This window comes from Schistocerca americana, chromosome 4 (assembly GCF_021461395.2).
Source record: "Schistocerca americana isolate TAMUIC-IGC-003095 chromosome 4, iqSchAmer2.1, whole genome shotgun sequence".
Lineage (NCBI taxonomy): Eukaryota > Metazoa > Arthropoda > Insecta > Orthoptera > Acrididae > Schistocerca > Schistocerca americana.
The window spans coordinates 620831728-620858931 of record NC_060122.1 but is presented as its reverse complement, the minus strand read 5'-3'; the positions used below and the strand labels follow the sequence as shown (position 1 = coordinate 620858931).

The 27204-nt window shown below is 40.9% G+C and overlaps 1 protein-coding gene across 4 annotated transcripts in view; it reads right to left on the bottom strand.

Moving 5' to 3' along the window:
* LOC124614023 (endoribonuclease Dicer-like) overlaps positions 1 to 27204 on the bottom strand; it is a 444738-nt gene that overhangs the window by 124332 nt on the left and 293202 nt on the right. For all 4 annotated transcript variants that reach the window (XM_047142837.1, XM_047142840.1, XM_047142839.1 and 1 more), the window contains exon 15: positions 13279 to 13424. In XM_047142837.1, coding sequence (XP_046998793.1) covers positions 13279 to 13424 — 146 coding nt within the window. The remainder of the gene's footprint in view (positions 1 to 13278; positions 13425 to 27204) is intronic.

The window sequence follows — 27204 nt, the reverse complement described above, 5'->3', positions numbered from 1 at the left end:
TCTTCTTCCAGAAGTATAGGAGTATTTGTTTTGTTAGTCTATTTCCATCCATTCGGAAGAGGTGTCCAAAAAAGGTTTATCTTCGTTTCGCCATTACTTCAGATATTTTCTCTATATTTTTGTAAATCTCCTCATTACTTCTTATTTTCCAACCATCTGCAGTTTTTATTGCACCCATTATTTTTCTAATAATACTTCTTTCCAGTACCTCTAGTTTGTCCATCTTATAGTTCATCATTAGAAATTCAGATCCATATAAACATTCTGGTCATACCACTGTAGTTTAGCGTTTTAGTTTTGTTTTTCTAGATATACATTTCTTGTTGTAAATATTTTTGGTCAAACCATGGCTCTTTCCATTTTGTTAATTCTTACATCTACTGCAGATTTTTCTAGTCCATTCTGTTATATAGTTTTTCCAATATATTTAAATTTATTTACTCACTCTATTTTATCTATTTGTTTTTCTATGAATTTTGTCGCATTTTTTTAATATTTGTCATGAATTTCGTTTTTTCAGCTGAAATTTTGAGACCAGTTCTGTTTGCTGCTTTTTCCAGAAGATTGATCTGAATAACTGCTTCTGTCAGGTTTTCTGAAAGTATGGCAAAATCATCCACAAAAGCCAAGCAGTTTACCCAAGCAGTTTACCTTAATTCCATTTGTTTTCCTTCCCAGAGTTATTGGTTCAATTTTGTGATTTTTTAGCTCCAAATTCAAGATCCTTACAATTTTTTCTAGAAGACAATTAAACAGTAAAGGTGATAAACCATCACCTTGTCTAACACCAGTTTTTATTTCAATCTTCCTCTAGATTTTGAGGTGTCACAGAAAATTCTAATTTATCTGTTGGACTGGACAGTTATAAAGGTTTTCAAAAAATTTTGCTAGAATTTCACAATTTTCTTTGTTATTTAATCCCATTTTGCCATTTTAATTTTTGAAACAAATACTTGGTGCCTGGTATCCTTTAAATATATGTTTAAAAGTTTGGTAAAAATTTCTAATATTATTTTTGGTGAAATTTTCTTCTATTTCAATAAGCTGAGAATTTCCAAAGTTTCTTTTGATTCTCTGGATTATTTTTGACGTTTCTTTTCTTTGTTGTCTGAACTGTTCAAGGTCTTCCTCTTTTTTCGAACATCTCCATTTTATCAATTTTTGAGCTCTTTGTATTAGTGCTTCTTCACACTCCTCATTCCACCATGTCTTCTTTTTATTCTTGGCCAATCCTAAGTTTTCTCTGTTGCTTGAGTTATTTGCATCTGGAGTTCACACCAATCATCTTCTTTATTGTGTAAATTTCTTCTCTAAATTTTTCTATATTTTCTTTTGTAATATTAGCTGTAGTGGTGTTGTATCTGATCACTTTCTTGGTCACCTTTTTGTTTTAGATGGGAGAAATTTTAATTTAATCTTAGCGAGATAATTCTCTGAATCAAATTCCCCATTTCTGAATATTTTAACATTCATTTCCATGATATACTTTTTAGATGTGGCTACGTGATCTAGTTGAAACTCTCCTAGGTTTGAATTTGGATGTTTCCAAGTTTTGGCTTTTATTGGTAATTTGCGGAAATGTGTGGACATGAGTTTTAACTGAAACATTTTACACATACTGATCAGTCTTTCACCATTTCTACTTATTCTTGAGTGTGCCAGATACTCACCTACGATAGTCCTTAATTTCTTTTCCCTCCCAATTTCCACATTGAAGTCACCGAGAAGTATTTTAACCTCCTTTTTAGGTATGACGGAAATTTCAGATTCTAAAAGATCCCAGAATTGATTTACTTTCTCCAGATTTCTTCTGTTGTCAGCATTTATAGGTGCATGACAGTTTATGATGGTGTAACTTTTATTCTTGCACTTTATTGTTAACATGGATATTCTTTCTGAATTCGATCTAAATTCTGTTACACTGTCTACGATTTTTTTGTCTACATAAAATGCTGTTCCAAATATCAGCATGTTTTCCATTATTCTCACTGCTGGTTTCCCTTTATAAATTCTATGATGTTGCGTATCAACTACATTCTCATCTAAGAATCGTGTTTCCTGGACTGCTGTAATTTGTGGTTCTTCTCTGCAGAAATGATTCTAATTGTTTCCCAATTTTCAGAAGAGAATTTACATTTAATGTTACAAAGTAGTACTACTTCTTGAACTGAAACTTGGAAGGCTTTTAAATATATTCCATTTCTTCTTCACTGCAAATGGTGGATTCCTCATTAGAGTTACCACCTGGGGTAGAGCATCCACTGTGCAAACTTTTCATTTTGTGACTTGAAGCTGTAAATTGTAAAGAGTAGGGAATCCAAACTCATCCATGAATTCCCAAAGTAAGACCAGGTTGTTAGCCTGGAATATTAACTACTCAGCCGCCACTAACATGTGGAAAAGACGCTGCCGGGGTGCCACCACTAACATGTGAAGCCATCGTGCCCTCTGTCCATTTTGGCCTTGGACAAGAGGCTGCCAGCTCCGCTGTACCGAAGTCCATCTGCTCCGCCTTCGCTGCCGTTGAAGTCTTCACCGTATCCCTGGCAAGGGGCCCTCATGAGGTACTATCACCCAGGCCAGGTGAACCAATGTTTTTTAACAAGGTGTTACTCTTCCCCCTCCTCCTTTCTCAACCAGGCTTGGAACTGGCTATGGTTATGACTTTCCCTTATTTTATGTATTTTTCCACCCAGGAATTTCCGTTATCAGTATAGTCAGTTTCTTGTTAACATGGAGTACAGATTAAGTTTCCACAAGTTGCTCTGCCTTTGCTAGAGAATACCATGACTTGTTTAGTATCTCCTTTTTAATGGAATCTACAGAACATAATGAATGAACGAATGCTGGCTTTTTCCATCATACTTTGGTGGAAACACTCATTTAGTAACACCCTTGGTATGGCTGTAGCTCTCTAATCATTTTTAATTTATTTATTGGTTTATGTTTTTGCTCTAATCACATATTCCGTTTGCATCTCACCTTCCGCATCACACTGACTATACGACTAACCATTACATCTCTTTCTGTCAAATTATAATCCTCTCATACTTCCATACTGGAACATATACTGAAGTTTCATAAAGTACTACTGACCTGCTCCCTGCCACAATTTATTTAAACAATGAAAGGCACATATTTGTAGCACTTTGACGAATGGCACAACAACATTACATTGTGTGTAAGAATTTGTTTAATTTACTTACTACATTTAAATAACTGCATAATTGTATTTGAAATGTGTTTGTACTTTAAAGTGTACAACATTCCTCCCTATACAGGACTGTAATAATAAAAACAGCAGTATACTTTGCAATTGTCAAATGTTACTGGTCCAAGTAATGCCAATTGATTGTGGATTTACACCAGTTGTTTTCTGACTTATTTGGAACACTCTGGCATTGTCTACAACATCACTAATTTTTCTGAGATGATACAAAAGGTTTTACAATTTAACCATTGTGACAGCTCTGATTTAGTAGACACCTACGATGATGAATTCAATCAGTCTTCTGTGACAACAGCTGCAAACCATCTTCATGTACCTAACGAGTAACAGTATTTGGAGTTATCACAGTGTATGGAGAACTTTGGATTTGATAAAAACAATAATGGAGGAAAATTAAATTTCCAACAGAGACAAAAATAGACTAAAAGACTATCTCCACACAAATGTCAGGCTTCATGTGCACCTAGAACATAGCACATAAACCAGGATGATCCAACAGTGACCCAGGAAGAAGAAGCACCCCAGAGGCAATGAAGCACCTAGGAGCCTGTGTGGCGAGGGAAAGTGAACTCGTTGCCCCTTGGTTGCATGAAGCCGCAACTGACACAACAACTCACGATGAATGACAGCTAGGGTCAGTCGCAGAAGCCCTGTGCCTCAACTGGAGGATATATTTCTACTTACTGAAATGGAAGGACATCCACAGTGTCTTATAAGGAAAAGTATTTAAAAGCTGAAGCATGCAGAGACCTAGTAGCAAAGACTTAAGAACAACATACCAGGAGACTTAAGTTTAAAAAAGAATTCTGCATACAGAAGTTATAGAAATATGCAGCACCATTCAAGTGCTGTTATGAGTTTATACATTTCAGGTGAATGACAGAGAATAAGATGCAGAAGCAGCAGTTGAAGCACGCTATAAAGTCGCTCACATTACAGCGATGACAGGCAAGCCGTTTTAAGTTAAACCTACCATACAATTGTGCAAGGTAGCAGCTGTAGAATGTCTGTCTCCAAGGAAGCTTGTGGCAATCTAAGATGTCTGCCTTTTGTAGCAAACAGTGCCTCACTGTATCCTGGTCTTGGCAGTGTATTTAAAGACATGGATCAAGAAAAAAGCCAAGAGCTTTGTTTCATTTTTGTTAGCACTTGAGGAAAGCAATTTATATATGTACTCAGCTACCAATATTTGTGCATATACTCTATACGGAGCTGCAAGTAACTGAGGAACTCTTGAATGTGGTACCCCTCGATTAAGCCATAACAGGACTTGATATTTTTTAAACTGTTTGTGTACAGTAGAGTCCCCATGGGATAAGCTCCATTCTGTAGCCACAGACAGTGCACCACAAGGTTTTGCTTCTCATTTAAAAAAGAAAACAAAACAAAAAAAAATGAATACAGAAAAGATATTTTGACTGTTCATTGTTTCATTCATCAAGAGGTACTTTGTGCTGACTTGATATTTCCTTCCCCATTTGTGAGGAAATACCCCTCTTTCTCAAAGTGAAAGGAGAAGAACTGCTTTCTCCGAAAGATTTCAAATGGATATGAAACATAGCATTCCCAGCTGACATAACTATGCATCTCAACAATTTAAATTTGTCATTGCAAGGTAAAGGGTAGCTAACAGTAGACATGCATGACCAAATCACAGCATTCATGGGAAAGTTATATTTGTTTGAGAATCAGACACTGTTCACGTTTACGTCGCACTTCACTTAGCGTAGACCGGGACTGTGTACTAGGCATGCCCGATGTTAACTGACTGGGCACGGCCCGTGCTGCCTGAGTTGTTGTTGTTGTTGTTACGCCGGCAGAGGTCGCGTCCGAATTCTCACGTGCCCTCTGGTGGACGGGACTCTACTTGTGGCAACTACCGTCCGTGACGCGCCGTGCTGTTGTGCGCCTCCCACGATCTTTCCGGTGGCTACTGCACTCCTCCTCCTTCGGGGGGTGAAGCCACTGTGATCCACTGCATCGGAAGGTGGAGCGTCGCGCAGGAGCGATGACCTCCACATCCGTTGGATGGCCGGAGTCGAGGGGATCTGCCAACCCTCGAGCCGGAACCTTCGAATACAGCTGGAAGTGACCCACACGAAGAGGTCCCCGTCGTCCCACCACTGGAGCCCGGGATAGAACGGGCGACAAGCTGTTGAACTCCGGATCCTGTTCCACCTCGGGAGGGGCAAAACCCAGTGGCGGGGACGATGGGGACGGGACGACCACAGGTGAACCAGCCTCCTGAGAAACCGCGCCTGCGAGGGGGGCCGGCTCTCGCTGGGGCATCTCGAACGATGGCGATGCCGGTGCTGGAGCTACTGGAGGCTGCCAAGTCTGAGAACCATCACAGTGAGGCAGAGTCACAGCGGGGAGAGGCAGTAACTACCGCTGGGAAACCAACACGGGTGCCGGCAATGGGGAAGCCGGCGTCCGAGAGGTCGGAGGGTGGGTGCCCAAACGTGGACGTAGCTGATTTTGGTGACGACGTACCACTCGGTCCCCCGCCTGCAAGGTATAGAGCCGGCGGCCATTTCATCGCAGGACCACCGCCGGTATACAACATGGATTGCAACCAAGCCCACGTGCCCAGACCGACATACCCAGTGGAAAGCCAGGTAGTCCGTTTTGCGAAGACTGGCGAGGACCAGGCCAGAGGAGGTGCAGCAGAGTCCTAGGTTGGCACCCATGGAAGAGCTCTGCGGGGCTGCGGTCTCCCATTGGTGTGGTCCGGTATGCCGTCAGGAAAAACGTCAATGCCTCCTCCGCAGGAAATTCGTGCACATACTTTTTCATCTACGTCTTAAATGTGCGCACCATGCGCTCGGCTTCCCCATTTGATTGTGGATGGAAGGGGGGAAAGCAAACGTGCCGTATACCGAAGCGCCTACAAAAATCCTGGAAGGTCTGCGAAATAAACTGCGGTCCATTGTCCGAGACCAGGGTGATTGGCAGGCCTTCCACAGAAAAGATTTTTGCTAGTGCCTGGATTGCAACTTCTGAAGTGGTTGAGGAGCAGCGAACCACATATGGGAATCGGGAATAAGCATCAATGACAATGAGCCAAAAGCCACTGAGAAACGGGCCCGCAAAATCGATGTGAACGTGTTCCCATGTGTGGGTTGCCAGCGGCCATGAAGAGAATGCTGCCCTGGGAGATGCCTGTTGGCTCGCACACTGGGAACAGGCGGCCACCAAGTGCTCAATTTCTCTGTCAATACCGGGCCAGTACACACGTCTGCGAGCCAAGGTTTTACTACGGGAAACATCCCAGTGCCCTGCATGTAATAATGTGAGGACCTCCCATCGTAAACTTGCAGGAACAACCACGCGAGGAGCTGTATCGTGTAGCCAGAAGGAGAACTCTGTCCAAGACCAAGAGGCGGTCTCGTAGAATAAAATAATTACGAAGAGGGTCCGAGGCCCGGCCTGGAGGGCGGGATGACCACCCCTGCTGAATGAGGCGTACTACCTGCCGGAGAACCAGGTCTGCTGCCGTTTCCCTGGCGACTCGAGAACTAGTGATCGGGAACCCATCGACTGCTTGGCAGGACGCCACATCCAAATGAAAACACATAATCTCCTCTCGATCGAACGTAGGATCCAGGCCCACCGGAAGACGGGAAAGAGCGTCGGCGTTGGCATGCTGCCCGGTAGGGCGAAAATGAATGTCATAATGGTACTTAGAGAGGAACAAGGCCCAGCGCTGTAGTCTGTGGGCCGCCCTATCCGGAATCTGAGAGGCGGGGCCAAATAACGATATTAACGGCTTATGGTCAGTGATTAACTGAAACTTCGTGCCATACAAGAAAGGGTGAAACTTGGTAACAGCGTAGACAATGGCCAAATCCTCTTTTTCCACCTGGGAGTTATGGGCTTGCGCGGGACTAAGAGTTTTAGACGCAAACGCCAGTGGTTGCTCGGAACCATCTGCGTTGCGATGGGCCAGGACCGCCCCCACCCCATACTGTGAAGCATTGGTAGCCAGGACCAACAGCTTATGGGGGTCAAAAGTGGCCAAACAAGGTGCTGACGTGAGGAGGCCCTTCAACGAGGTGAACGCTCACTCGCATGCAGGCGACCAATCAAAAGGAACACCCTTGCGCAGAAGGCAGTACAGAGGGCGGGCTATGGTGGAAGCCCCGGGAATGAACCGGTGGTAATAGGCTATCTTCCCTAAAAAAGCTTGTAACTCTTTCAGCGAAGCGGGCCGAGGAAGGTCGACGATACCTTGGACCAAACTTCCTAGTGGCTGGACGCCGTGCCGAGAGATGGTGTAGCCCACATACTCAATGGACGGTTGGAAGAAGTTTGACTTATGCAGGTTGCAACGCAAGCCCACAGACCTGAATTTGAGAAAGAGGGTGCAAAGGTTGTGCAAGTGTTCCTTCGTGCTGCGGCCTGTGACAATTATGTCATCCAGGTAATTAATACAATGAGGGATTGTCGACGTGACGTGCTCAAGATAACGCTGGAATATCGCCGGGGCACTGGCTATTCCGAAGGCCAACCGCTGGTATTGGTAAACGCCAAACGGGGTGTTGACGACCACCAGCCGTTTGGAGTCCTCATCAAGGGGTATCTGATGATAAGCCTCCGAAAGATCGATTTTCGAAAAATATTGGCCTCCCGCCATGGCGGAGAACAATTCATCAGCATGAGGCAGAGGATAGGTGTCCACCACCAATTGGTAATTAATGGTGGCCTTGAAATCGCCACAAAGACGTAATTTTCCCGAGGGCATCCTTACAATAACGAGGGGCAAAGCCCACTCACTAGAAGCAATGGGAAGGATGACCCCTAGGGCTGTCAGCCGGTCTAGCTCTTCCTTTACCTGAGGGCGGAGAGCCAAGGGGATCTGCCTCGCGCGTAGAAAACGCGGGCAAGCCGACGCCTTCAACATTAAGTGAGCTTCAAAATCAGAAACACGCCCCAGGCCCTCCTCAAAGATATCGGGAAAGTCTGAGATCAAAGATTCCAATGATTGATAGGGAACATCTTCGGAGACCAACTGTATGGTGTCAGCGATAGAAAAACCGAAAGCTTGAAAGGCATCCAGGCCAAAAAGGTTAGCGGAGCTCGCATCACTGACAACAATAAAAGTAATAGGCCGAGTGACTGATTTGTAAGTCACGTCGGTAGTGAATTGACCCAGTAGGGGAATGAACTGTTTACCATAACCACGTAGACGCCGGTAAACTGGCGCCAACGGGGGCGATCCAAGGTCGGAATAAGTTTGTGCATTCAACAACGAAACTGGTGCGCCCGTATCTACTTGCAGTTGTAACTGGCGCGACAGAGCCGACACCTCAATAAAGAGTTTGCAGGCCGATGCATCGGAAGCCTGGCCCGATGAAACTTCCTGAATGTCAATGTCCATGTCCTCTGTACCTGCTTCCTTCGATTCTTTTGAGGCTGAGCGGCAAACTTTAGCAATGTGACCTTTTTTATTACATTTCCGACAAACGGCCCAACGCTGGTGGCACTCTGACCGATCATGATGTATATAGCACGACGCACAGGACGGCAACGGGGGCCGGCGGCCGGAATTCTGTTTACCCGCCGTGCGGGAGCGGCCGTAACGGCCGGATTGTACCGCTCGCACGCCGTCCACCCCGGACACAGTGGACGCGGATGCGCCGCTCTGAACCGCCCCGACGTCGCACCACGCTTCCAGCTGTTGACCTGCGACATGAGAGAGACTTCATACGATTGAGCAATGGACAGGACTTCCTCAAGGGAAGGGTCTTCTAACTGCAGGGCCCGTTGCCGGACCTCCCTATCAGGGGCTGAACGAACAATGACGTCGCTTACCATAACGTGGGCATACGGCTCTCGCGACTGCTCCGTGACAAAATGACACTTGTGACTAAGACCGTGCAGGGTAGTGGCCCATGCCCGGTAAGACTGATGGGGCTGCTTCTTGCATTGATAGAACTCGACCCTAGCCGCCACAACATGCGTGCGGCGGCGATAATATGAAGACAGCAATGAACACAATGCGTCAAAAGATGAGTACGAGGGTTCCTGCAACGGCGCTAGCTGCCGCAAAACTTGAGACAGCGAGGGAGATATCCAAGACAAGAAGAGAGCATGACATACCTCCACATCGGCAACATGAAACGCCTGGAAATGCTGCGGAAGGCGATGTTCATATGCGTCCCAATCCTCCACCGTCTCGTCACACGGGGGAAAGGGAGGAGGGAACGGCGCTGGAGCAGACGGCGTGGAGAGTAACGCCGGAAGCACTTGTTTCATGGTGGCCATGAGCTCCGTCTGCTGCTCAACCAAAACCCGCACTAAATCCTCCATGCCGTGGAGAAGCTGCAAAACCGGAACAACGCCGCAACACGTGAAAGAACAACCCTACTCGCCGCCAATTGTGTAGTAACACTGTTCACGTTTACGTCGCACTTCACTTAGCGTAGACCGGGACTGTGTCCTAGGCATGCCCCATGTTAACTGACTGGGCACGGCCCATGCTGCCGTTGTTGTTGTTGTTGTTGTTGTTAAGCCGGCAGAGGTCGCGTCCGAATTCTCGCGTGCCCTCTGGCGGACGGGACTCTACTTGCGGCAACTACCGTCCATGACGCGCCGTGCCGATGTGCGCCTCCCACGATCTTTCTGGTGGCTACTGCAGATTAGTAATGTAATTTTGACACTTTTCAATTGTCTGGCTTCATTAAGATTGCCTGAAAGTTCTAGTTTTGGCAATTACCAAGCTAAGATAAAGCAGCTCACCATGTCTTTCAAAACAAGACTCTGAGAGCTCACTATTTTGGAAATGGAAACAAAATTGTTCAGCACTCCTTTTTCAGTTTCACCCAAGGATTTGCCATTGGCACTCAAGCTGAAAGTTTTTGATTTGCAAAATTCAACTTTGCTGAAAGACAGATACTGCTAAAAATGCTGAATTTGGCATGGCGGTACCATTCATTACAGCAAAAAATATTTCCCAAAGTTGCACAAAAATGTTGCACCAATCATATACATGTTTGGGTATCCATATTCTTGTGAGCAGTTTTGCTCAGCGATGAAAAGAATAAAAACTAAGGAGCAAGGTTTCCTTCAAGCTGTGTCAATGAATGTCATTCTCCACATTAACAATGTGAACACTTTGATGTACAATATTTCCACTCGTTATGAAATGGATATTTCAAATTTCAAAAGTCCAATAAACATATGCAATTTCTTTTAACACAGTTGTTTCTTATTTATTTCCTTAACTTCCTATTTCCCAGAAGTAGCATGCCAATGTATCACACCAGGTGAGACACTGAGGATGGCAATCATGTAAGCTGCAGCAAGTACATCAAAAGGCTCACCTTGCCACACGCTAGCCCATTTGATTGTTCATAGCGAGCGACAATGCTCTATGGAGCAGGGTACACTCCACAGCTTGGCACAGAGCCCACAAGTTGGAACAGCTTGGTATCAATTAAAACAGTGTGACAGGAACTGCATAAATAAAATATTTATTGTAGAATCAAACAATGGAAAATCCAAGATGGAATGTAATAATATTATGAAAAGGATAGCTGCCACTCACCGTATAGCTGAGTCACTGACAGGCACAACAAAAGCTTTTGGCCAACAAGGCCTTCGTCAAAAACTGCAACTCACACACTCACGAGCACAGTCTAGGGCTTCAGCAGCCAGAGACTGTGATTATGTGATGTTGCTTGTTTCTGATGAACGCCTCATTGGCTGAAAGCTCACATTTGGACAGTCTTTTTGTTGTGCCTACTGAAGATCCAGCATCTTTGCTATATGGTAAGTAGTGACAATCCTTTTCATAATATTTATGGTACAGATGTTTCAGATAATTCTCAAACCATATAAATGGAAAGAAAAGGATACAGCAGGAAATACAGAACTGGTTTTGCATGGTTTTCAGCAATATCACAATCTAAAGAACGTTCAAATTGTCACATCACAGAGTCAAAATACTCTGATGAAGTATGGAAGGAGGGGCTGATAAGGTACTATTTTGTTTTACTTTTGGATATCAGTAAATTTCAAGTTTCCTGCCCAATGTCTACCAGTAACTAGTTATAGACTTTTGCACAATAATATTAGCTTCCATTCTGAAGCCAAGACAGTGCTGTAAACCATACACAAATTATTTTTACCTCTAATAATGAGACTGCATTTCTCATTTCTTCTCAATTCACTCAGCACAAATGAATTGAGGTGTAGTTGCAAGAACTTTAAATATGTCTGCTTGTGTCTGTATGTGTGGATGGATATGTCATCTATGCCAGAAGTCTTCTTCATAATATGAGGCTGCACACCTTCTGTGGGTCGCACACCATTAACTGTTTTATTAGAAGCAATATCAATTTCTGCAAGACAGTCCGAGCTGTTGCACGACCACATTCAGAGAACACCATCTCGATGAAGGCTAAATAGGCCATAGTCAACATCAAATGCGTGTAGTACCATACTCACAGCCATTTCATAGGCAGTTTTACCACGCAGAATTCCCTTCAAAAATCTTTAAATATGTCTGCTTGTGTCTGTATGTGTGGATGGTTATGTGCGTGTGTGCGAGTGTATACCTGTCCTTTTTTCCCCCTAAGGTAAGTCTTTCCGCTCCCGGGATTGGAATGACTCCTTACCCTCTCCCTTAAAACCCACTTCCTTTCGTCTTTCCCTCTCCTTCCCTCTTTCCTGATGAGGCAACAGTTTGTTGCGAAAGCTTGAATTATGTGTGTATGTTTGTGTTTGTTTGTGTGTCTATCGACCTGCCAGCGCTTTTGTTCGGTAAGTCACCTCATCTTTGTTTTTACTATATGTTTATGTGGATTAAATACCTTGCTTTCCCTAGTTGCAGTTTTTTTAAAAAACTTATCACTGTCCTGGTGTCACCACAGCTTAATATTCACCTGGATGCCTAGGAATTTCACATATTTCATCTAGTGTGTTCACAATGATCTCTCCTTTTCAATGACAACAAAGTCAAGTGTTTTGTACATAAGTATTTATGTTATGAAGAGCTGTTATAACTTCATCATTGTTTTAGGGGGGTACAAAGTAACTGTTTCATTTTATTTTATCGATTTTTTAAGTTTCTGTTACAATTATACTTATGTAAAGAACGCAAAGTAGCGCAATCTCATTGTGAGTTGCAGTACCAATTACTAAATTACTATAGAGAACATCTTCACTGGATAATAGTCTGTAACATATACACACATACATGTGTCAAATGACACTCCTTTTAGACAAAACAAAAAGCGAAACATCATAACCATATTTTGCTGAAATAGTTAACCCTAAATAATCTGTCTATGGCTGATAAATACTATAAGAATGGACAAGTGTAAAAGCAGTCTCAGACTAGAGAGAAATAGTTCACAGTCCAAAAGCTGTCTACACTTCTTTCACATTTGGAACTCCAGTCAGCAACAGTAACTGTAGCTCCCTATACAAATGAAGAGGATCTTACTCTCAGGCTCAAGGCCTCCAAAAGCATATTGCTTTCAATTAAGTCATACATATCTTCACTAATTTTCTTTTCCAAATAAAAAGTGATATTCTGCATATACATCAAAACCTAGTATGGTCTTACAAATTAAATGTAAGCATCAGCATCATAAATACCCTATTTGGACCAATTATTTAAAACTTATATAGACAAAAGAGGGTATTAGTTATGCACTAAATGTAATTAAAAGTGAAGAAAAGGGAAAGCAAAGGCTGCACATTTTTTTTTTTTTTTTTAGGCTGTAGTTGTACAGTGACCACCTCAACATGTAAATTTGCATAGATATTAGAAACTAAATTTTATCTATGGGTTCTGCATCCAAACAGCCCAAAAGACTATAAAAATTGTCTTGCATAGGCTGAGGGATGGAAAATGGGAGGGGTGGATCTGTGTATGAAACAAGAAGACAAAGACAGCTCGTTACAAAGTACAATAATGCAAATATCTACCATTACAAATGATAAAGTACTAATACTGCCTCAAAAAACGAATGGATGTAGACTATGAAGTTTCTAGGCACACAAACAACTCGACATACGATTATCTTTGTAATTTTTACCTTACGTTTTCCCGAAGAAGACTGCTGCACAAATACTGAGAAGGTGGGAAACTTCGAGCTCTCTCCAGTCTGCTCCAGTTTAAATTCCTCATTTGTTGAGGCATTTCTAGTTCTGTTTACAGTGTTCCAAGCAATCTGTAGAACACCTGCAACCAAGTTTTCAGCCTGATCCATGCATACATATATTGTCATTCATAAATCTATAATACCAAACAGCTCAAACAGTCATCAAGTTAAGCTGCAGGTTGCCTACCTAACACTTGCCATGGGCAACAATAATCTGATTTTCAACACTTGAGGATGGGAGCACTTACCAACATCCAACAAACTTTGCACATAATTTCAAACCTTTGTAAATTTTTCCCTCTCTGATACCCTCCCACAAAATAATGAAAGGAAGGTGGTTTATTGCTTCCTAGATTTTTCACTGTTCATTCAGCAAACTTCAGCATGAAGGCCTGACATTTTAATTTATTACTTCTTTGCTACTGCCTCAATTCCTAACATATTTTTAGATAGTAGCAACACATACCACTGAATGTACCTGCAAAATTATATCACTGTCCAGCTTATAGTTCAGGACATGTGACCTCATAAACGTTGACATGTGTTAAAAAAATTGCTTTTCTAAAAATGGAGTGAAAATTACCCAGATTTCACTAATCCAGTGAATAATCCGAAGCTAATAAACTCACCATAATTAAGGTTTCGCATCTTCAGCTACAAACGTTTTACATGCTCAATGACAAATATTAAACACATTAATTCATTTGTAAAATATCAGACCTCTGACAAAGTTTAATACATTGGAGTTAGAGTGTTTAAAGAATCAAGGTGAGTTATTACTACTACTACTACTACTAATAATAATAATAATAATAATAATAATAGTAATATTACAAGTATACACAACATTTATTACCAGATACCCAAAATTAAAACTTTTAAGAGAACAATGGCTAGCTGATCAGATCCGTGTAATAATAAAAAATAACAGGATACCCCAGTCAGAATTAGAAAACATCAAACAACAAGTACAACAAATACTGGAACAAAATAATGTGCAATCAGAAGAAGAAGAAAATACAGTAATAGACTCAAACATCCCAGAGCAAACAAACAAAGAACAACATGCATCAATTAAACAATCAGAGGAAAGCGAAATCTTAAGACAGCCACCAGAACAAGCACAAATAGGACACAAAGTGACACACATGTTAGATATAGAAGAAAAATTTCAGCTGACATATATAGAATACAAAGACACAAATACAGACATTAGGCCATTCTTGCATACACCACCAAATCACCCACAAGTCAAAACAACAATAACAACTATCAACACAATCATACACAACAAAATAAATGAAAATACAACTATGGAAGAGTTACAACTACTCGTTTGTATAGGAGCACTCACTACACTAAATATACACTCTAGGCAGAGATCAGAACCAACCAACACACAGAAGAAACCCACAAAACCATCATGGGAACACAGGCTACAGATCAGAATAGAAAAACTAAGAAAAGATATCGGACAGCTAACACAATTTATAAGAAATGAAATATCAGACAAAAAACGAAAAAGGTTAGGTAAAATCTCACAACAAGAAGTGATAGAGCAATTAGATGAAAAGAAGCAGAAATTACAAGCATTGGCCAAACGACTTAGAAGATATAAAAAAGTGAAAATAGAAGGAAACAAAACCAAACATTCAAAACAAACCAAAAGAAATTTTACCAGACAATAGATAACAAACACATTAAAATAGACAATCCACCAAACATAACAGTCATGGAACACTTCTGGTGCAACATATGGTCAAACCTGGTACAACGTAACAGACATGCACGGTGGATACAAGCAGAAACAGACACATACAAGATGATACCACGAATGCCTGAAGTGATAATTTTGCAACATGAAGTCACCCGAGAAATTAATTCTACACGCAATTGGAAAGCCCCTGGAAAAGACAAAATAGCAAATTTCTGGCTAAAGAAGTTCACCTCAACACATTCACATCTAACTAAATTATTTAACAGTTACATTGCAGACCCATACACAGTACCTGATACACTTGCACAAGGAATAACGTACCTGAAACCTAAAGATCAAGCAGTCACAGCAAACCCAGCAAAATATCGCCCCATAACAGGCCTACCAACAATATACAAAATATTAACTTCAGTCATTACACAGAAATTAATGATACATACAACACAGAACAAAATTATAAATGAAGAACAAAAAGGATGCTGCAAAGGAGCACAAGGATGTAAAGAGCAACTGATAATAGATGCAGAGGTGACATATCAAGCTAAAACTAAACAAAGGTCGCTACACTAGGCATACAAGGATTACCAAAAAGCTTTCGATAGTGTACCCCACTCATGGTTACTACAAATATTGGAAATATAAAAAGTAGATCCTAAATTGATACAGTTCCTCAACATAGTAATGAAAAATCGAAAAACCACACTTAATATTCAAACAAATTCAAATAATATCACATCACAGCCAATACAGATTAAGTGCGGAATATACCAAGGAGACTCATTAAGTCCTTTCTGGTTCTGTCTTGCTCTGAACCCACTATCCAACATGCTAAATAATACAAATTATGGATATAATATTACTGGAACATACCAACACAAAATCACACATTTTCTATACGTGGATGATCTAAAACTACTGGCAGCAACAAATCAACAACTCAACCAATCACTAAAGATAACAGAAGTATTCAGCAATGATATAAATATGGCTTTTGGAACAGACAAATGTAAGAAAAATAGCATAGTCAAGGGAAAACATACTAAACAAGAAGATTACATATTGGATAACCACAGCGACTGCATAGAAGCGATGGAAAAAACAGATGCCTATAAATATCTAGGATACAGACAAAAATTGGATAGATAATACAAATATTAAAGAAGAACTAAAAGAAAAATAGAGACAAAGACTAACAAAAATACTGAAAACAGAATTGACAGCAAGAAACAAGACAAAAGCTGTAAATACTTATGCTATACCAATATTGACCTACTCATTTGGAGTAGTGAAATGGAGTAACACAGACCCAGAAGCAGTCAATACACTTACACGATCACAATGCCACAAATATAGAATACATTACATTCATTCAGCAACAGAAAGATTCACATTAAGCAGAAAGGAAAAGGAGGAAGGGATTTATCGACATAAAAAACCTACATTATGGACTGGTAGACAATTTAAGAAAATTCTTTATAGAACGAGCAGAAACTAGCAAAATACACAAAGCAATCACTCATATAAATAAATCGGCTGCACCATTACAATTTCATAACCACTTCTACAACCCTTTAGATCACATAACATCAACAGATATGAAGAAAGTAAATTGGAAAAAGAAAACACTACATGGCAAGCACCCGTATCATCTAACACAGCCACACATCGATCAAGACGCATCCAGCACATGGCTAAGAAAAGGTAATATATAAAGTGAGACGGAAGGATTCATGATTGCAATACAGGGTCAAACAATAAACACCAGATATTACAGCAAGCATATTATTAAAGATCCCAATACCACAACAGATAAATGCAGACTTTGCAAACAACAAATAGAAACAGTAGATCACATCACAAGCGGATGTACAATACTAGCAAATACAGAATACACCAGAAGACATGACAATGTAGCAAAAATAATACATCAACAACTTGCCATACAACATAAACTAATAAAACAAAATGTTCCCACACACAAGTATGCACCACAAAATGTACTGGAGAATGATGAATACAAATTTTTCTGGAACAGAACCATTATAACAGATAAAACAACACCACATAACACACCTGACATCATATTCACCAATAAAAAGAAGAAATTAACTAATCGAAATATCCATACCCAATACAACAAATATACAGAAGAAAACAGGAGAAAAAATTGAAAAATACATCCAACTGGCTGAGGAAGTCAAAGACATGTGGCATTAGGATAAAGTTGACATTATACCAATTATACTATCAACTACAGGAGTCATACCATACAATATCCACCAGTACATCAAAGGAATACAGCTACATCCAAACGTATATATACAACTACAGAAATCTGTAATTATTGATACACGTTCAATTACCCGAAAGTTCCTAAATGCAATGTAACATATACCATACAGTTAAAAGGAAGTCACGCACGAACAAGGTCCACGTCACATTCCATTTTTAACCAGACATAAGGTCTGAGAAAGGAAAGAAATAATAATAACAGGAGAAATGGCTTACACGATTTATGTTTTAATGTCACACACAAAGTAGCAACAAGTGCAGCCAATTAATATGAATCACAATAAAAACATATATATATTTAAAAAATTTAAGATGATTTACACCATATGACAAATTTGTAAATAGTCACTATGTTGCCATATTTTTCACTGAGAAGGTGAATTTAATCTCCGTATTCAAGCTGCACCATCTCAAATGAAATCTCCCAGCTGACGCCATCATCATCATCATCATCATCATCATTATCATGAGTAAAACTACTTACTCATAGGATTGGCACTGTGCTCTGCTAGTACAGATGAGGTCGTAGGTTCTAAATGAGAAAGGATAAAGTGATGTAAACAAGAGAAGGTAAGTTGGGCAATTAACAACCAGCCAGTGTACCAAATGATGTCAGGATGGTTCCCCAAAACTATCAATTCCTAGTGCAGTGATATGGACTGAAACCAGTTTTCTTGCCCATTCAAACATTCTGGATATTTTACATCCCACTTAAAGGGACATGTCTTTTGAGTTTCAAATGAGTATGGTGTCCCCTGTAAAACGATATATACAGTTGCTGAGCTGTGTGCTGAGTACACCCACTATATAAAGCAAAGGGAGAAGGACTAGTCGGGTGTGACTGAGGACCAAACAGGTGCCAGAACAATTTTAAAACACCATGTGCTTGGCCCATGTGCCACCATATTGATATTCCATTACAAAATAGGAGCCAAGGTTATATTAAATTATAATAACTGTAACTGAGATCAGAGGTACACATTCAGTACATGCTTTGGACACCAAGACAAAGTAAAGATGGTGCTTAATGATTGTAGGGAGGCAGGAGCAGCATTTTTAAATGCCACATCACCATTGTGCCACCCGATCGCACTTGGTCTCTAAGCTGTTAGATGTTGTTCAGCTCTAATTCCCACACGTGTCACTTAGGGCTCCATCCTGCAAGTTCCAGACACATCTGCCTCACCTATACAAGCAGAACTCGGTGCCAACCTCAGCAATCGGTAGTCATCAGACGATGACAATGAAGATGGTGGATAACAGGTCAACAAATACATTTGAAATGACAGGCTTTGAAATTTTATTTGACTGAAACACTCCACATCATAGTGAGAGGTTACAATTATGATCCACAGAATGGAGATCAATTCCTCAGTGGCACAACAGACAAGAAAACCCATTACTCAATAGCACTGGTAGGTGATAGTAGGGGTAAAGACAGGTATTATTATTACTGCCCCATTCAAACTGCATAAGCTGTATTTCATCCTGCTCCAAGCAGCCTAGTTTTCTACGGAAAAGAAGAGGAGGAAAGAAAGTGCTACGTGCATAGAGGTTGCTGTATGATGTGTACAGCATCAACACAAAAGAAATGAAGCTAGTCTTATTTTAAGGAAACTTTGTCATGTGACGTTACACACTAGGGCCTACTGATTTTTCCACTCTGAACACCCCCTTTCTCAAGATGCCACCCAAAAGTTCCCAAAATCTTCTGCTAAATAAAATCAGATCAGATAAGATTTTTATTCAGCACCATTAGCTCCAAAGAAGCCACTTGGGAGCTCAGACTTTGATCCTATCACTTCTCCCATAAATGGAATACATTCTGAAACTCGTATTTAGTCAGTTTGTTCAGCACCACTTACGATTCTACATGAATCTCCTCTATCACAACAAATCTTCATCCCTTTTAACTCCAATTTCAACATGGAAAGAGAAAGAAAGCCAAGTCTGGTGAGTATAGTGGATGAGGAAGAATCGCCGTTGCTGACTTTTGCCAAAAACTGCTGCAAGGTGAAAGCTATCTATGGCTTCGCATTGTCGTGGTGAAAGACCCAGTCAATCCCACACCACTTCTCTGGACACCTTCTCACATCTTCTCTTAGTTGGCTTAGGACATCATAATAGAATTTCCCATTAATCGCCTGGGCACAAGGTACGAACTCCTTGTGGACAATCCCATCAGTATCTACAAAACATATCAATAATGATTTGACACTGCTCTGAACTTGACCAAAGTGGAGACTGAGTCTTCTACTGGGATGCCTGCCATTTAGTTTCAGGGTCATATCCAAAACCCAACTTCTGTCACTTGCAATGACCTTAGAAAGAGAATCTGAATGGGTTCAAAGCAGTTCTTTCCATTCCTTGCAGACATTCATGCAATGCTTTTTCCAATAGTCATTCAGCAATTGGAGTCTGATATTTCCAGCAATCCTTCTCGTGTTCAATTTTTCTGATAAAATCCACTGATATGTGCACGATGATAACCCCAGGATGTCATGGATGGTCTACCTAAGATCTTTCAAAATCGCATTCCAAACACAACTGATGTTTTCTGGTGTAATGCTAGTAGATGGTCATCCCGAATGTTCATTGTCATCATCGTCATCATCAACAACAGATCTCCAGCTACAGGGTTATTACAAATGATTGAAGCGATTTCATAAATTCCCTGTAGCTCCATTCATTGACATATGGTCATGACACACTACAGATACGTAGAAAAACTCATAAAGTTTTGTTCGGCTGAAGCCGCACTTCAGGTTTCTGCCGCCAGAGCGCTCGAGAGCGCAGTGAGACAAAATGGCGACAGGAGCTGAGAAAGCGTATGTCGTGCTTGAAATGCACTCACATCAGTCAGTCATAACAGTGCAACGACACTTCAGGACAAAGTTCAACAAAGATCCACCAACTGCTAACTCCATTCGGTGATGGTAAGCGCAGTTTAAAGCTTCTGGATGCCTCTGTAAGGGGAAATCAACGGGTCGGCCTGCAGTGAGCGAAGAAACGGTTGAACGCGTGCGGGCAAGTTTCATGCGTAGCCCGCGGAAGTCGATGAATAAAGCAAGCAGGGAGCTAAACGTACCACAGACGACGGTTTGGAAAATCTTATGGAAAAGGCTAAAGCAGAAGCATTTCTTAAACAGGAGATTGGAAAACCGATGGATCGGTCGTGGTGGAGATCATGATCAACAATTCATGTCATGGCCTCCACGCTCTCCCGACTTAACCCCATGCGATTTCTTTCTGTTGGGTTATGTGAAAGATTCAGTGCTTAAACCTCCTCTACCAAGAAATGTGCCAGAACTGCGAGCTCGCATCAATGATGCTTTCGAACTCATTGATGGGGACATGCTGCGCCGAGTGTGGGAGGAACTTGATTATCGGCTTGATGTCTGCCGAACCACTAAAGGGGCACATATCGAACATTTGTGAATGCCTAAAAAAACTTCTTGAGTTTTTGTATGTGTGTGCAAAGCATTGTGAAAATATCTCAAATAATAAAGTTATTGTAGAGCTGTGAAATTGCTTCAATCATTTGTAATAACCCTGTATTTTTAAAATGTTTAAACCAGTCCTATGTTTGTGTCTGACCCAAAGTGTCGTTACAGAATGCTTGCACTGACAATTTTGCTTTTCTGCAGCACAATTTGATTCAGCAATGCTGTTCCCTCAGTTCGGTCACTGTAAAATTGCAAAAATAAGCAAATGTCACAATGCAAAACTGCCAGCCAACAGTAAACCAGTCCACTTAGATCAAAGCTGCCAGCCATACTGATGCACAAAATGTATTATGTTGCTCTTATTGATATTTGGTTATACTACCATTTGTAAACTTTCATATAACACCTCATACTATGACAGTGAGTTATATGGTACTAATGAAATTTGTGAGAGTATAGGGCATCTAAAAAAGGCACATTCTCGTATTCTGTTAAAGAATATCATGTACGTGGTGTATTACAGAAGAAACGATACTCAAGCTGAAAATTTTATACTACGAAAGTATGTTGATGTAGTGGTAGTTAATGTAAGACTCATTTGGGTTTATGCACGTCTGTATTTGCTCCTTCCAAAGCTCGAAACTATGTAAGGGCAGACATTCCCTGTACTGCTTGTTCTGTTATTTCAAAATAAACACTTCAAGCAGTTAGCTAATTTCAGCCTCCTGGGAATTATCATGCAACATCACAGTTAAGCATGTTATAGTACACACAGCAATGTGGGGTAAAAGCAACATGTGATAGTATCCCAAATAAAGAGTTTTGCACAAAACTGTTTGAAGCAAGTTTGTCTTTCACACATTGCATATTACAATAAGAATTCTCCTTCAACTGCATCATTTTTATTTGTGTTCTTTAGTACTGAGCAACTTGCCCAGTAAATCATAAATAAATGCATTATAAAAAGGGGACTATAAAAGACAGCTCAAAACATTTCTGCAAGTTATTTCCTTGAGGTCACATAGGGGATACAACATTATGGCATCTGTGTCATAATACAACATATTTAGTTGGAATACCACTAAATCATATGTTGACACTTAACCAAAGAAACTCCTGTGACAGGACACATAATTTGGACTAAATATCCTCTGTCCAAATTACCCACTCCTAATTATCACTGCGAAAAAAAAATAGCAGCAACCACGGAACTTGGTATTAACCATTCTCTACGTATTCACCTTTTAATGCAAGATTTTTCTCGGTGATAGATAATGTGGAGGAGATCTCAGTTGCAGAAGCCTGCGTTTTGACTGTTCAGGTGACATTCTACCTCAAGAAGTCACCATTCTGTAAATACCTGTCACGCTATGATTTCTTAATCCTGTGAGAGATGCCATGTCAGAAGATTATTATTATTATTGTTGTTTTTTTTTTTATTTTGGGGGGGGAGGGGGGGGGGGGGGGTAACCAGGCAAAACTTGATACCCAAAAGATGTAGCATGTGTGAGTGTGTCCTCTGCAGAATCCCCTCCTACGTATATCTCGCGAAGAGACCATGAGGATAAAATCAGAGAGATTAGAGCCCACACAGAGGCATACCGACAATCCTTATTTCCATGAACAATACGAGACTGTAATAGATGGGAGAACCGATAGAGGTACTCAAGGTACCCTCCGCCACACACCGTCAGGTGGCTTGCGGAGTATGGAGAGGGAGGAAAAAAAAAAAAAGAAAAAAAAAAAAAAAAAAAAAAAATCAACTGGGGTTTTGTCATGGAGTGAAAAAAGCATTTGTAAAGCTTCCTGCAACATCTCATTTTGATAGCTTCCTTATCAGGAGAGTTTGGTGCTATGCTGTCTGACAGTTTATTCCTTATGAGCGTAACTGTTAGCACTTCATTGTAGAAGTCTCCAAAAACAATCAGCATCACCTGCTTGCTGATTTAAGTCCTCGCATTTTTTGTAGGTGGTGATTCCAAATTTCCACACTAGATTTATTGCTCTGTCTTAGGGGCCATAGTGATAACCACAGCACTCATACTTGATGATTTGGTGTCTAAAGACACGGTCTGAAATGGCCTACACAGCTGCTACTGACTTCACTTGGCAAGCTTTTTGAGTGGGTATAGGGAGTCACAGACAACAGCAAACAGCAGCATTTGTCATGTTCAAAATGTCATTCCACACATTAGAAAGTGATTTCCGTTATTACCTTGCCTACAATATATCGGTCTTCAAGCACCAGGGCCTCCACTTTCCTTGCAGTTATCAATTCTTCACAGAGAGATGGTCTACCACTTTGTTCTTCATTATTCAGACTTGCCAGGCTAAATGGAATTTGAATTTTCTCATTCTGACAGTCCTGAAGGACAATCTGTTTTAACTGTTCAAAACCATTCAAGAGCCAAGACTGCATAAAATATTACTATATTAAAGACAACTGGTTTCAACGGACTTTGCTGTTATCTTCTGAAACTTTTTGTTGTAAAACGTGTTCATTTTACGCTGAACCTAACGCAAAAGACATCAAGCTAAACTATTTAAAAACATAAAGCAGCCATGTCCATATCAAATTGCTCATTGTTCTAGCATAAAGTCAAGCACTAGCACGCTGGTCGGGAACATTAAGCCTAGTTTACATGATGACATTGGGTAGCGCCACTCGTTGCGTGAAATGAGTTGCGTGCACATTTGACTGCACACATGGCGAAACCAGTATACACTTCAGTTTCGTCGTTTTGTGGGTTTCTGAGTCGTGTCTAAAAAGAAAGTTCTGGCAGCTGCACGTCGCATGAGTCGTGATGGAGTTAAAGCTTGTTGTGTGGAATCGCTGCATAAGAAAAAAATAAGAAACGTGTTTTGATTCGTCACTGGATGAAGAACAGACGTCAGCTCGATTGCTCAGCATCCTTGCTGAAATAATTTATAATGGAAGACCCCAGAAGTTCTGTCGTTATCTTAGAATGTCACCAGAACTGTTCACGTTTCTTCTAAGTAGAGTTAATTATGCGATAAGGAATAAAGATACCGTAATGCACGAAGCACTGTAACCAGAACTGAAATTACATATCATATTGCATGCATTACAATGGAGAACACTTGGCATGCTATAAGATATGGTTTTAGTTGGTGATGATGCTTTTTCATGGTTTGCAAACAACTCTCTTGAATATAGATCTGTACAGTGGAAATATTTCAAAATTCTAACATATGTGAATGGGGATCACTGCTCCGACGTTTTAAATAGATGAATTTGGAATAAAGAATGCAGTTTCTTGATTTGTGTAGCCTTCCCTCCTGTCAACAATATTCCTTAACAAAGAGTCAGCCAACTTGAATGTTGGGATTTTAGTCTTGTAGACGAGAGCATTGCCACATCTAGAATTACTTGGTTGTATTTTTCTTAATTCAGTTGGATATGTGCTCCTAACCCAATAAATTTTGCCCAGCAGCTCAGATATTGTTTAACTATCTATGTTCTGATTGCACATGACAGTCTCAGAAGCAGCAATATTTTGCTTATTTTTGTAATCAGCATCATTGAAATCCCACAAACACCTGTGCAAAGCATACATATCCAAAAATCTAACATTATTCTCCATTCCCCACATCATATTTCAGTTTGTCTACAATCTACGAACACACAGAACCTCAAAACTCATGCAACTAGTGTCACCAAAGTTGGAACATGCCGAAAGTGTTTAGTTTCAGCAACGAGTTGTGCAAATAGGTGGCGTGCATGCATAGTGGCCAGAAGCATAGTTGCCTGCAACCAAGTGTCGTCATGTAAACTAGGCTTTAGAGCAGCTGTAGAGAAGACACCAGCCAATTGCATGCGGACCGACCCCTCTCTAGGATGACAACGTGACTGCAGCGCCCTCTATGCGAAGAGAACATAAGCGCTGCACCAGAATGGCCGCGGCACAGTTCTGCGAGTTCTACGAGAAGTGTCAAGACCATCGACGTGGATAGAAACAGTCATTGTATTACTCCTCTTGTATTACAAATTGTATATACTGAAGAGGTTTCTTGTTTGTCTGTCACCCTTTGCTTGCAGAACATCTGTATTTAGGGTGTAGAAAAATTTCCGCTACCAGTCACAATAAAAGGTTATTTATTTGTCACACAACTGGTTTTGGGTTTGCGCCCATCCTCAGGTGTTTATAGATTCATGTACATGTTTATACTACTGGAGATCACAGTAAAAATAAAAAAAAATATTTGCTGGTGACTAAACAGATACAAGTGGGACAATTGTAAGTGGCAAGGCAGCATTTCTCATCTGTACTTGCATAAAGATGAAGCATCGTTATTATAGTTATGCTGTGGTGACAGTTTTTCCACTTAGTTCCACACTCATTATCATTTTCACGTCCATATTTCAGTTTTATAAAGTTTAGCTGCATATTTCACTATTACGATGTGCACTTGTGAAATACACTGTGTTTACATACAAACATGTGGACTGTGGTCAAAGCCCACATGTTGAATGCATGGGAAATAAGATATTGCATTACAGAGAAAGAGGCACTGGCTACCGTGTGGGGTTTTAAGGGATTTCATTATTATCTAACAATATTATGAGAAGGAAAGTTGCTAATCACCATATAGTGCAAATGCTGAATTATGAGAAGGAAAGTTGCTACTCACCATATAGTGGAAATGCTAAGTCACAGATAAGCACAACAAAAAGACTCTCACAATTATAGCTTTCAGCCGTTAAGACTCTCACAATTATAGCTTTCAGCCGTTAAGCCCTTCGTCAACAATACACACACACACACACACACACACACACACACACACACACACACACAACTGCAGCCTCAGGCAACTGAAACCACACTGCGAGCAGCAACACCAGTGCATGATGGGCATGGAAACTGGGTGGGGGTATGATGGAGGCTGGAGTGGAGAGGGGGAGGGATAGTATGGTGGGGGTGGGGGACAGCAAAGTGTTGCAAGTTAGACTGAGGGCAGGGAAGAGGTGGGAAGAGGGGGGGGGGGGGGGGGGGAGTGAGTAACGGAAAAGGAGAGAAATAAAAAGACAGGGTGTGGGGGGTGGAGTGACAGCTGTGTAGTGCTGGAATGGGGACAGGGAAGGGGCTGGGTGGGTGAGGACAGTGACAAACGAAGGATGAGGCAAGGAGGGTCATGGGAATTCGTTATTATCAAGCAGGATGACCTGTAAAGGTGGTCACGGACCACAAAGCCCTAACATTCTTAACTACAAGTAAATTGAGACATAGCCACCTGATAAGATGGGCATTGGCATGACCTTGAAGTGATATACAAGCCTGGTAAATCACATACCATACCTGATGCATTATCAAGGCTGCCACTTGATTCTTGAGGAACAGCCATGAGCAGACCAGAAGGAGGAGGTGTTCAGATAAATTTAATGAAGGGAGTACAGCACAAAGATTTTGTGAAGAGGTTCTTGAGGAACATACATAGAGAGCAGAACCAGGACAAAAAACTGAAATTAATCAAGACTAAGTATAGATGAGGGTGTGCTGGTGAAGAAAAGATTAGCACATACTATTATATCCACCAGGGAAGACTGTACAAGAGAATAAGAGAGGATGAAGAGAGCTCGAGAACACGTATACCAGAACATATAATAGACAAGTTACTCTGGTACACACATTATAGTAATGCCCATTACAGACCTAATAAATGCCTGGAGAAACAAATTGGACTGAGTCTTCAACAACTTGGAAAGGCATATACACAAGTTGCTGAGCACTTGCAAAACCTGTATGAAAACTAAAACTACTACTGTTCAACATAAAGGTTACCTGCATCTGGTCATACCAGAATCAATTAGAGGCATCGTGGCAGTGGACCTGTTCAGTCCCTTGCCTGCAGCAAAAGGAAATTACACTCGAATTCTAGTTGCAAAAGAATTAGTACCTAAATTTGTGAAGTTTTATCCATTAAAGAAAGCGACCAGCAGGGCAATCATTAATAAATTTGAAAAAGCTTACTTCAGCAGGTACGTAAACCAAAACAAATCCTAAGTGATTATGGATTCCAATTCTGATCCAAGGAGTGGAGGGAAATGTTGAATAGGCATCAAATAGAACAGAAGGCATCAAATAGAACAGATCCCATCTGTAGATACAGACTGGCCTCGAACCCAGCTGAACGGATGATGAAGGAGTTAAATAGTTTGTGTTGGACCTATTGTCACAAGAAACACGGTACTTGGAAGGAATATCTTGAAGAATTCGAGCGTATCTGAAACAACCTACCACATGATTCAACAGGATTTGCACCACGTGAGATCGTACTTAATCAGGAACCTGACAATGTTTTTCTTGAGTTGGTAGAATATCCACAAGGAGATAACCTAACTTGAGAGAGGAAACTGAACTAGTATAAATGAACATAATGGAG